Consider the following 13030-nt stretch of genomic DNA (forward strand, 5'->3'; position numbering starts at 1 on the left):
GTGAGGTTACAGGGGGCTGAGGTCAAGAAGGTGCAGGAGTTTAAGTATTTGGGGTCAACAGTCCAGTGTGATGGGGAGTGTAGGAAAGAGGTGAAGAGGCGAGTGCAGGCAGGTTGGAGTGGGTGGAGAAAGGTGTCAGGGGTGTTGTGTGACAGAAGAGTGGCAGCAAGAATCAAAGGAAAGGTGTACAAGACAGTAAGCGTACCTTCCACTCTACCGGTTATCATAACATATCGGCCTTCCTTATCTTTGTGTTCCGATATGTGTTCATAGTTTAGTGCCCCAGATATCAAAATCGCCGTCCAGAATTGTGGGAGGAGTAAAAGACATGTTTAAAGCCCAGCTTGTTTAATTTTGTATGTTCCTCATCTGAGAGATGAGTTTCTTGCATTAACGCAATTTGGACTTTATCTCTTTTGAGTTTAGATAGGGCTTTCCACCTTTTAACTGGATTGTGTAATATTAATCATTACCAGTTTTACAGATCTGCTATACATTTATGTTACTACCCTCTTAGCTACTGTGTACAAATGAATTGGTTCCCCGCTCCTCTTGAACAGCAAACACAGAACATAATCAACACTTAACATTTGATAACAGTAATAGAACTGAAGTAAAGTCAACTTCGAAGGTAGGGTCTCAGTCCTCCTGAAGGCTCTCAATTTTGCTTTGTAGCCAGGGTCTGATCCTGGGTTCTGCTGCCTCCTGGACCCTTTGGCCGCTCTATTCCAGGTCAGCCGCTTCAGCTGTTCAAGGATTGTGTCAGGCGGTTTGATGATCTTCACCATGTAGCCTCTCCTAGTCATATCTTCGTTCGCTTCCTCCACCGTGTTGTATATTGTGACTCCATCAGTATACTGTATTTTATTTTCAATCTGGCCGGGAAGAGGGTCTGAAATTGTACCTGATTTTCTTTCAGAGTTTTGCGCACATCTGCGTAGTCCTTCCACTTCTTAAGAATGAGAGGAGGGTAGTCATGACCCAATGTTATTTTTTTTGGCATTCCGGGTGAACGCTCTTCTTGACCAGGCCTTGCGAAGTATCAGTTCTTTAGTCTTATAACTTAGAAACTTAACAACTATTGAATGTGGCGGAGCCTCATTTGGTGGGGGAGAGCCCAGTGAGCAATGTGCGCGTTCAATGTGGATATCTGACTCATCCAGCTCCAAGCCTTCCCGTAGCAGTGTCTCCACAAAAGCACTCATTGATGGGGAGTCTCGTTCTGCTGACTCTGGCACGCCATAAATCCTAATATTCTCTCTTCTAGAACGACTCTCCAACTCCATTAACTTGTCCTCCAACTTAATGTGTAGCTTCACAAGTTCATTCACCGCATCCTATTCTGCATCCTCTCCTCCACTTTCTCTGTTCTACCTTCAGCTTCATCCAGTCTGCCGTTCACCTTTGCAAACTCCTCCCTGATGCCTTCCATCTGCTCCTTGTTTTCTTGTCGAAAGCCTCTGATTTCGTGCAAACGTACTTCATGTAACTTGGCAAGTTTGTCGTAGTCTGCCATATTCTCCCCGCCCAAGATACTTTCCAATGTGTTGTATCGTCGTTGCTTTTATATAGCCGTGTCTTACGGTGGTTAGCTTTATCCAGTGGTAGCTAGTGCTAGCGCCGGTTATCCAACTTGACTCTCAGAGTTAATTCGTTTACTTACAGTTTGTCGTCGAGAATATATTCTGTCATATTTCTCACCCCCTCATGATTTTAAACTCTATTGCTATTGGTTTTTCCTGTTCTAACTTCAATTCAAGGGGGGTTATCTTTACTTTTTCTGGTTCCTTCGGGGGCTCCTCTACAACGCAGCCATCTTGGTGGTGTATCAACCGGAAGTCCCTGACCATCCTTATTAAATTTATCTATTATTTTTTTATCCCAGAAAGAAATTAAGACAAAGCAGCAGCAAAAAAATATAAACATGAAAAAAAAGAAAACAGATTGTCTGGTTTATTGTATGAGACTGCTTTTGTGAAATAAGCATCACAGTCACAGCAGACAGCCTGTTAACTGACATCCTGACACTGTAAATCAGAGAATCCTAGCTGTGATGTGTTTGAAAAATGAAGTCTGATAAAGAGTGTTTGAAGGCCACGATATGCTAACCCCTGGACATAGGAATAAAGCTTACCTCTCACACTAAGGTGGCATATTTGAAACATAATAAAGCTCCAAACACTGCTTGAGGTTGTATGACGGAGATATTCCAACAACCTGCAGTTTATTGTGGCAAGTACCTCCTTAAACCCTCAGATGTCACTGTACTGAGAAATTTTTATAAGCCAGTACAGCCTTTTTCTGATGTAACTGTCTAAAAGTCATTTTAGCAGTTCAGTCTGGGCCTTCTGTCAACCCTGTGAACTGTTATGCATCCTCACACACTCACTAATACTTAGGTAATCGCACTCACTGGGAATTGGGTAACCAAACACTGAGAAATGAGTGTCTTAACCATTACCACTGAAAAGTGCAAACTCACCAAAATCATAGGAATGTCAATAACATCAAACTTGACTCAATAACCACAGAGAGTATTAAACCTTTTCAGGAATTTTATATAGAAGCTTAACAGAGCTACAGCAAAGCAACAAGCAATAAAATATAAACCTTAAAATCGTCAATAATTGGCTTCCAATCTAAATAAATCAACAGCTACCAATTCTAATCATAAATTTAGAATGATCATACTGATTAAAATCATTATGGTTGAGCTAAGCTCTTGATCTGAATAAAAAGTCAAAGGTCTGACGTCACCGATCCTCAGCTGGCTCTAGGCGGGCGGTGGCCACTTGGGCAATGCTCTTTTTCCTTTTTGCCAAGATTCAAGCTTTCTCAAGTGAAAAGAATTTTTCAAACAAAAACCAGATGAACAAGTTGAAAACCTTTACTAATGTACACTGTAGAATTTGTGCAGGACAAATTGGCATAACGCTCAGTGGAAGCCGGAATCACCAACTGTCAATCAAAGAAGGAGCCACAGTTGCGGGAGAAGTGAGGTCCTCTGAGACATACATAAGAAGGCCCTTGATGACACACAGGGACAAATGAGACTGGATGTGATTTGAGATCAGATTTGGAGAGAGAACAAGCAGTAGGGTCAGATAAGTAAAGACATCAGTAGTGGTCGGTTTGGCTCTGGCTCCCGGAAAGTCTTCACATTTGTCCTCCCTCTGAGCTCAGCTGTAAAATAAAACAACCTGTATACTGCACAGTTTAACTTCAGTTAATGTCCAGTTTTTACACTATGTAAATCTTCTCATCTAAGGCTTATTACTATAACAGAGCCTCCGGCCACAGCTGTGAAAGGACTCCCCGTTCCTCTTTTTGCCTGGGTTTTTATAGGGTTCTGGTCAGTAGTCTTTGTCCTCTCATCCAACCAGATGCCGCAATTTGCAGTTAATACCTTATTTGGCGTGCAAAATCATATTGTTCTGAAGTATTGCGTATTTTTTACTGTCAGCCCAAGCCTACTTCCTGTAACCGGCCTCTGCCCCACTGTGATCCAGCCTTGGATTCTACTTCTTCTTTTCCAGAAAACTAAACCATCTCAATACGTAACAAAAATACAAGAAACTCACATCTGACTGAAATACCAAAATTCCATCATTGCTTTTTAACAGAACAATCAGAATTACACACTGATTTCACACAAAACTATTAGTGCCATAAAGTCAAAAGAATTAGAACATAAATCTTTATAGTTTGATTACTTTACTTTGACTAACATGGATTATCATTGATTAGACATTGATCAAACAATTATCAGTCAAATCTTTACTTTTGTGCTTGACCCCATCATTTTTGTTACTTCCTCAGTATGGCGTGTGTCTCTTCTCTGTGTGGCAGGCACACACGAACCTTTGCAGTTCCTCATTTTAGGGATATGTGTCTACTTCCTCTTGTGTGATTCTGTACTTTCCACTCTATTAGATGTAAAATCAGTTTTCCCCATCCTTTCAATACAACCATTTCACATATTATTTATCACATTCACTAATGATTATGTCAAACAAAACACACATACTGTAAATCATTTTATGATTATCTTTACTTATTAAAAGCTTAACTTTTCTAAGCATTCTGCCACAGCATTTTAATAATAAGTCCTTTGTCCTCTCCAACCTCCCCTGGAACTTCTTCTTTCTCCTCTGCCTTCTCTGTATCTCGGTGCTCTTCGAGGCCCGTATTCATAGCCTCGCTGACAAGAGTTGTCGTTTGTCTGTGTGTGTGTTTGTGTCTCTGTCTCCTCCCCTTTCTCTTTCCAGATGTCCCATAATGCTGTTGGAGCCTTCTGTCGGTCTGTGAAGCTGCAGTGCGAGTTGTACCCATCCAGGGAAGTGGCCATCTGCCTGGATCCCTACTGTGGCCTCGGCTTTGTCCTCTGGTGTCTCTGCAGGTTGGTGCAACCTTTAAATGTGTCCCCGATCAAACAACTAAAGCTATGAGAACCTTGGAATAATGTGGTCTTCTGGCGTTTAACTAACAATAACTCACATTGGCACCTGATTGTTCTAAAATATGCACCTGTGGTTTTGGCTCCCAGGTTTCTCTTCAAAATTGATATGATTGAGACTGACAGGTTATATAAAGGATGAATGCTCATTTTAGTGGATGGTCCTGTAAAAGCTTGTCTGTGTCTGTGTGTGCTGTCTACAGTGTGTATTCCGGCCACCAGTCCATCCTGATCCCCCCAGTGGAGCTGGAGTCCAACCCGGCCCTGTGGCTGCTGGCTGTCAGCCAGCTAAGAGTGCGAGACACTTTCTGTTCCTACAGCGTCATGGAGCTCTGCACCAAAGGACTCGGCTTGCAGACCGAGGCGCTCAAGGTCAGCACGACACTGACACATCCACCAAATCAAATCACATACTATTTGTGACATTTCTTTTCAAAATAATGTTGCTTGAGGCTTTCTAGTAACTCAACTGAGGTTTTGGTTCCAATGTCCCAAAAAGTCCCTGACACTGATATTTGTTGTTGATAATAATGTGTTGCCTTGCTGCGTGGTAAAATGCTTTGCTTCCACCACAAGAACCTTTCCAGCAGCACAGGAGCTTTTTCAAACATTCAAAACCCTTGTCCACCTTTCATTTGGAAGAAACAGGGCCATAGTTCTGCAGGCAAAACAAGTCCCTACTCACTACTTTCCAATGTCCCAGGAATTATGAGGACTCAGTATCTGAAAGGTCAACAATAAAACTTCAGTTATTTATTCAATCACACAATAAGCAAAGCACTGGTGGAGTGTCACCCTGTATCAGTATTAGGTCTAGAAACATTAATTGATAAAGACAGGTGTTCTTTTTCTTTTTCTTTTTCTCCTCTACAATTCTCCTTTTCATCTATCTATTACCGTGCATCCATCCCACTGTCAGTTTACTGCAATATCCTTTTAATTTTGCATAATCTTAATGGTTTTTCAGATGTGGTAGAAATATAACACAAACACACACAAGGGTTTTTAGCTGCTTGTTTTCTTGCTGTCTTTAATTCGTGCTGCTCCCCAGCTCCCAGAGTAGTTTGGTCCTGACCACAGACTTTGGGACAGATTACCACTGATCTCTCTGGTTACTTGTCAAGGGCTGACAAACCAGGCCTGACCTCAGTCACAGCCTCATGGTTTGCTGATGAGCAGTCAGATGAACACAGACTCTGAGTACATGCAGCTCTCCAGACTCTGTTAACTAACTTCTCTCCTCCTTTAGGTGTCTATAATAAACTCAGACAGTCTCAGTGCATCTGCTCAGCCTGAGGCCACGTCTGACTGCTGGAGTTACACGCACACGTTCCTCTGGTCGCTGATGGAAGCAGCAGAGTTGATTTGAGTCACTATGTGTTGGCTGAACACAGACAGCAAAGTAGAAATGCTCTTATCTTCCTGTCTCTACTTGTGAGGATAGTCACTGACATAAAGCAGTGCTCGGCTCCTTACTTTAAGTTTAACCTAATTCTTCCCAATTCTAACCTTAGTGTATAAACCAAGGCAAATTGTTCTACTTTACAAAACACAACTCTTACTTCCCAAAGGACACTGTCATCTGCTTCTGTTAACATTTCAATGATTCATGCCCAAATTCCCTTTTATACTGAAACCTGATTTCTGTAATACAGGAGAAGCTTTATCAGGAGCAGATTTACAGTGGGTACGGAAAGTATTCAGACCCCCTTAAATTTTCCACTCTTTGTTATATTGCAGCCATATGCTAAAATCATTTAAGTTCATTTTTTTCCTCATTAATGTACACACAGCACCCCATATTGACAGAAAAACACAGCTGTATTAATAAAGATAAACTGAAATATCACATGGTCATAAGTATTCAGACCCTTTGCTGTGACACGCATATATTTAACTTAGGTGCTGTCCATTTCTTCTGATCATCCCTGAGATGGTTCTACACCTTCATTTGAGTCCAGCTGTGTTTGATTATACTGATTGGACGTGATTAGAAAAGCCACACACCTGCCTATATAAGACCCTACAGCTCACAGTGCATGTCAGAGCAAATGAGAATCATGAGGTCAAAGGAACTGCCTGAAGAGCTCAGAGACAGAATTGTGGCAAGGCACAGATATGGTCAAGATTAGAAAAAAATTTCTGCTGCACTTAAGGTTCCTAAGAGCACAGTGGCCTCCATAATCCATAAATGGAAGACGTTTGGGACGACCAGAACCCTTCCTAGAGCTGGCCGTCCGACCAAACTGAGCTATCGGGGGAGAAGAGCCTTGGTGAGAGAAGTACAGAAGAACCCAAAGATGACTGTGGCTGAGCTCCAGAGATGCAGTCGGGAGATGGGAGAAAGTTGTAGAAAGTCAACCATCACTGCAGCCCTCCACCAGTCGGGGCTTTATGGCAGAGTGGCCCGATGGAAGCCTCTCCTCAGTGCAAGACACATGAAAGCCCGCATGGAGTTTGCTAAAAAACACCTGAAGGACTCCAAGATGGTGAGAAATAAGATTCTCTGGTCTGATGAGACCAAGATAGAACTTTTTGGCCTTAATTCTAAGCGGTATGTGTGGAGAAAACCAGGCACTGCTCATCACCTGTCCAATACAGTCCCAACAGTGAAGCATGGTGGTGGCAGCATCATGCTATGGGGGTGTTTTTCAGCTGCAGGGACAGGACGACTGGTTGCAATCGAGGGAAGGATGAATGCGGCCAAGTACAGGGATATCCTGGACGAAAACCTTCTCCAGAGTGCTCAGGACCCCAGACTGGGCCGAAGGTTCACCTTCAAACAAGACAATGACCCTAAGCACACAGCTAAAATAACGAAGGAGTGGCTTCACAACAACTCCATGACTGTTCTTGAATGGCCCAGCAAAGGGTCTGAATACTTATGACCATGTGATATTTCAGTTTTTCTTTTTTAATAAATCTGCAAAAATGTCAAACATTCAGTGTTTTTCTGTCAATATGGGGTGCTGTGTGTACATTAATGAGGAAAAAAATGAACTTAAATGATTTTAGCATATGGCTGCAATATAACAAAGAGTGAAAAATTTAAGGGGGTCTGAATACTTTCCGTACCCACTGTAAGTGTTATGTGTCTGGGAGATTTAACTTACATCTTGACAAGATGGATTTGTGTGTGTTTTACCCAGATAAAGTAAAGCACAAGCTTTTACAAGAGAGGCTGAAGCTTTTACAAAGATGTCTCCTAAAAACTGAAGCTCCAGACAGATACAGTCTTCTCTGTGATGAGAAAGCTTCCCCCTTCTCTTCTTCAGGCTCGGGGTCTGGATCTGTCTCGCGTTCGGGCCTGTGTGGTGGTGGCGGAGGAGAGGCCCAGGATGTCGCTCACACACTCCTTTTCCAAACTCTTCAAAGACCTCGGCCTTCACCCACGATCAGTCAGCACGGCCTTCGGCTGCAGAGTCAACTTGGCCATCTGCCTGCAGGTAACGACCACTGCACACTGGACTGTGCATGCTGGGAGCTCGGAAACTTTCAAATGGGAAAACTTTTGCAACCACATGTGCACAGTACATACATCACAGTTACATTATCCACAAACCAACTCAGTGTCAACCTAATGTTTTTGAGGTTTGTGCTCTCTTCATTTAGTGTTACTGCAGAACAGTGACGAAGCACTAATTGATGGTGTTGTGACCAGTATGTTAGTTCCATGCTGTTTATCTACTGTTGTCGCTAGATACTGAGTCTTGTGCACATTTGTTCGGGTTCATGATCTTGTTTACAAGTTTTAGACAGTTTCATGAAGACAAAGTTCCTGTGGAGCTGCTGGAGTTTTATTAAATGTTTTGGAGAAAAACATATTTGTACTTCTTCAACAAAACTATCAAAAAGTTATTTTTGTATTTTGTATCTGTGCTTGGTACTTATTCTAGTATCAAGCTGTTTCAAGCGATGCTAACCCTGCCTGACTGTGCAGTTGTCTTAATCCCGTTTCCAGGTGAACATACAGTATCTCCTGAGGAGCCTGTGCTGTTACAACCGGTGCAGATCTCTGGGGGTTTCGGTCACGTTCTCACTGTGTCTGTATTTTACCCGGCTGCAGGGCACTTCAGGACCAGACCCCACCACAGTGTATGTGGACATGAGGGCACTGCGCCACGACAGGTACGACACCATCTCTGTCCTGTCCGCCTTCATGTTCCCCTGTTTTCACCGCACTGTTCTGACGTTTGCACATTTATGTGTTTAAGGGTTCGGTTAGTGGAGAGAGGGTCTCCTCACAGTCTGCCGCTAATGGAGTCTGGCAAGGTGAGCGGGATTTAGATTAAGACGTAGCATTACAGTGTCCATGTGTGTTCATGTTTCCAAAGCCTCTTTTAGACAGAGATTCCACTGCACTGGCGTTAAAGTGGCCCCTCTTTATAGCAGCTTTGACTGAACTAAAAAAGCTGGTATAGTTCTGCCCCTGTGTGCTTTTCACACATGTGCTGGCATCCCTTCTATTAGAGGCGTGATGGTTAATGTGATGGCCAGTGTAATGTGTGACACGTGTCAGAAATCCAGAGCTCACCAGAGACACTCACTTTCAAACCAAGTGGCAGATGAGCTGGAGACACTGTCACTTTCAAACCAAGTGGCAGATGAGCAGAGTAGATGTGCTTTTGCTCATTCTGCACATTTCCGATGTGATTCAGACTCACAGTTGTTGTGCGCAGCGGACAACACGTTAATGATTTTGGTCACAAACTCTGTTTCTTATGAGCAGCATTAAATTTTAAATCCCCTGGCGGCACGTCACAAACACAACACTTCATCCATACATCACACACCTCTGCCCACAAGCCCCCAGGACACCTCTCCCTCTTGCAGGGAGGCTGAGATGGAACAGTTGGACCAATTTTACTACCCCTGGTGATGGAATAAAGGAGGGTCAACATTGACCCCCCCATGTTTAAGGCCTGGTACCTTTTATACAGCACAGTGTGGTGGAAAACTGGCTCAGTAATCTGCCTTGAACCTAAAGCTCAACTGTCACATGAGGTGCGTGTTATTAATAACCCCAAACATAAATGTGAAGAAGTAAACAGTTTGTTTCCTCTGGGATGTGCATCTGAGACATTTGTTGTAAAATCTTATGGAAGCAGCGATCTATTTCTGTCCTCGCCTGCGTGGACTGTACGCCTTCTCACAACCGGTGAGTCAGAACGCACAGCAGGTCCAAACCCATGATGACTGACGCCTGAAACATCCCCCTGCTGTCTGTCTGTAGATGATGTGGCTGGAAAAGGGACGTTGTCACATTTATCAGATGACGGTTCCAGTTTAACATTTATTTATTGGCAATAATACAGTGATCTCACAGTGCACCGTCTGACCCTACAGCACGCTTTTCCATCACTGCAGCAAGGTGAGGAAATTACTGGAGATGGATGGTATTCCTAATAGAGATGCAAGGCTTGTAGAAACACAGCGTCTTTTTTCAACAGAAAGCCTCTGAAACGAGCAGAGATTGTGAGGACAATGTGCCAGAGGTCAACCTAAATCACAGATGTTTTGTCCTCCTTTCTCCAACATCTTGATCCAGAAAACCTATAAAAAATATCTTTTCTCAGTCCAAATCATCCTTCCTTGTCTGATCGCTGCATCGCACTGTTTTTAGCTTCAGTGCAGATCTCTTAGCAACTCAGTGAGGTCAGCAGCAGGACTGACGGCTAAATATACAACGGGAAACCTGAGAAAAAAGAGAAGGCAATCTTTGCTAATTGTAAGACTGAGAGAACATTTGCTGACCTGAAACATAAAGACAGCCGCAGGAGTCAGTGGTGAACTCATCAGCTCCCTGTTAAACACAAAAATCCATCATGACAATTTGTGTTTAGGTACAAAAGTTAAGAGAATATAAACTGTTAATACAAATAAAGATCTAATGTTTTTTGTTTACCTGAAGACCACAGTATTTTCTCAGCAGTACTTGCCGTCAGGCTGCAGCCTCCACCCACTGCAGGGTGGGATGGTGACCTGGATGTTGCCTGAGAGTCAAAACCCAGGGCTACTGGACTGAAATAGCTCCAGTTTGATGGGTCGTGTGCAGGTAGAGGAGCCTGATGATGCAGAAGAATAAAGTCTGATGAGGCGCTCAGCTCTGTTCGTCCACCACAGTGCAATAATGATGAGACGCTCAGCTCTGTTCGTCCACCACAGTGGCACATAAAGAGAGGACGTCATGTTTCAGGGCTGGTCATCCATCAGTCCACTGTGTATTTAGACTCACTGTATGTAGGAGGAGGAGAGAAAATATGGCTGCTGACCAGGCTGTCCTCCTCTTTTACCGTGTCTCTGCTGTCTGTGTACATGTTAGAATCTCAGTGAGATTAAATCTGATAACCCTTTGCTGTGTGGAGCAGAACTGCACCTGTCCAGTGGTTCCTGACTGAGTCACAATCTGCAAACTGACACTTTAATTTAACCTGTAACCGTGTTCAATACAAACAAATGCGTCTGTTTTTGGAATTCATGGTGGACTCAGAGGAAATGTGTCACCGTGCCGACTGCTGGTTTTCCTTCGTTCTTATAGATTCTGCCTGGAGTACGAATCATCATCGCCAACCCGGAGACCAAGGGCCCGCTGGGAGACTCGCACCTCGGAGAGGTCAACAAACAGGAAGCTTTCATGTTTTCTATTCATGGTTTTTCTTTTTCTTTTCACTTCCTGCTGCTTAATTTTAGCGTTTTCTTTGTTTTTTCTTTTCTTTTTCTTTCTCTATGTTTTTGTTGTTCTCCTTTTCTCTGATTGTTCCTCTTTTTTTCTTTTCTCAAGTATTTGTTGCATTTTTTCTATTTGTTTTTGTTTTATTTCTTTCTGGCCTTCACTTCTTTTCTCTTTCTTTCCCCTTCTCTTGTTTTAGTTTTGCTTTTCCCTCTCGGTTCTTTTTTGACACATTTCGTCCTCCCTTTCTTTATTCACTTTCTCCTAAGGGAGTTACAATGCTTCTTAAGGTTTAGGAGTTAAGGGTTTTATGCATCTGCACCTCCATTTCCTCTGGTTTATAATAGCACATCATTTAACTGCTGGCTCCACTGTGATTGAATGTGATTTAAATTGCATTTCTGGCAACATGAGCCATATGTTGAGATTTTTTAACTCTGACATTGAGCTGTGCTGTGTTCCTCCTGCAGATCTGGGTCCACAGTGCTCACAACGGCAGTGGCTACTACAGTGGCTACGGCGAGGAGGTCCTCCAGTCGGACCACTTCAGCTCCAGACTCAGTTTTGGAGACACTCAGACCGTGTGGGCCAGGACAGGCTACCTGGGCTTCCTACGCCGCACCGAGCTCACCGATGCCAATGGAGGTTATTTTTCTCCTTCTATGTCTGATCAGTTCACTTTCTCCCCCTTCTGCACCCAAAACAACTGATGTTCTGTCTTCCTGTTGTTTGCACAGAGAGACACGACGCCCTGTTTGTGGTGGGAGCACTGGAGGAGGCCATGGAGCTGCGGGGGATGAGGTATCATCCCATCGACATTGAGACCTCGGTCATCCGTGCTCACAAGAGCATCATGGAGTGGTAGGACACAGTGTGATCCCTCCTCACTGTTAAAGCCAACAGACCAAGTAAAGTCTAATATAAAAGATTTAGTGAAGAGCTTATTTATTTATTATCTTATTAATCTATTAATTAGTTCAGCACAGTCAAGAATTGTGTTTGCAGCCTTTTGTGCTCCTGTCAAAACCAGTTTGTCCCACTACAAGAGAGTTTATTGAGTTTATTTTTAACCTGGTCTTAGTTTTAGGGTGCAAGTCAGACCATAATTCACTTAGTTTTTTGGGAAAATTGAAACTAAAACTTTAGCTTCTATAACATAAATTCCTTAAATCCTGAAAAGATTTGTTTACATTACCCTGAAAAGCAAAGTAAACCCTTAAAACCAGGGTTAAGTGAGAAACAGAGAATCGGTGTTCTCTGATGGGAGGACAATGCTGCTGGATGTGTGAATATGCAGCTGACGCGTTACTTGTAGCAGCTTCAGGAGGTGATGTTATATCTGATGTGTTTATTCAACTTGCTGTGGAGATTTTCTGCACAATGCATTAACAGTACTTAACAACATCTAATCGTTCTGTACATCTGTCATTACCAGCGCGGTCTTTCCCTGGACCAACCTGCTTGTGGTGGTGGTGGAGCTGGAGGGCTCTGAGCAGGAAGCCCTGGACCTGGTTCCCATGGTGACCAAGGCGGTGTTGGAGGAGCACTACCTGATCGTGGGTGTTGTCGTGGTGACAGACATTGGCGTCATCCCCATCAACTCCCGGGGCGAGAAACAACGCATGCACCTACGCGACGGCTTTTTACAAGACCAGCTAGACCCCATCTATGTGGCCTACAACATGTAGCCTGAGTGTGTGTGTGTGTGTGTGTGTGTGTGTGTGTGTGTGTGTGTGTGTGTGTAGCAAGAAGAGAGAGTGAGCATGTGTTGTGAATATCGCCGCTGTTGTTCCTTTATTTCCGAAAATCAAGATGTACTGTATTTTTGATCCTGCATATGCTGTGGTCTTACTTGTCTGCTTTCCTTGAAGTCGTGTTGTGTTGGCTGGTTGGTTGATTGGTTG

General features: G+C 43.4%; 1 protein-coding gene across 1 annotated transcript in view; it reads left to right on the top strand.

Moving 5' to 3' along the window:
• Positions 1-13020, top strand: part of LOC109951068 (disco-interacting protein 2 homolog C-like) — a 69831-nt gene extending 56811 nt beyond the window's left edge. Inside the window, 9 exon segments of the mRNA XM_020585346.1 lie at positions 4269-4399; positions 4660-4828; positions 7732-7902; positions 8523-8584; positions 8671-8728; positions 10995-11069; positions 11597-11771; positions 11864-11987; positions 12562-13020. Of these exon segments, the coding sequence (XP_020441002.1) occupies positions 4269-4399; positions 4660-4828; positions 7732-7902; positions 8523-8584; positions 8671-8728; positions 10995-11069; positions 11597-11771; positions 11864-11987; positions 12562-12814 (1218 nt within the window). The 3' untranslated portion in view covers positions 12815-13020.
• The last annotated feature ends 10 nt before the right edge of the window (positions 13021-13030 follow it).

This window comes from Monopterus albus, unplaced genomic scaffold (assembly GCF_001952655.1).
Source record: "Monopterus albus unplaced genomic scaffold, M_albus_1.0 scaffold362.1, whole genome shotgun sequence".
Classification (NCBI taxonomy): Eukaryota; Metazoa; Chordata; class Actinopteri; order Synbranchiformes; family Synbranchidae; genus Monopterus; species Monopterus albus.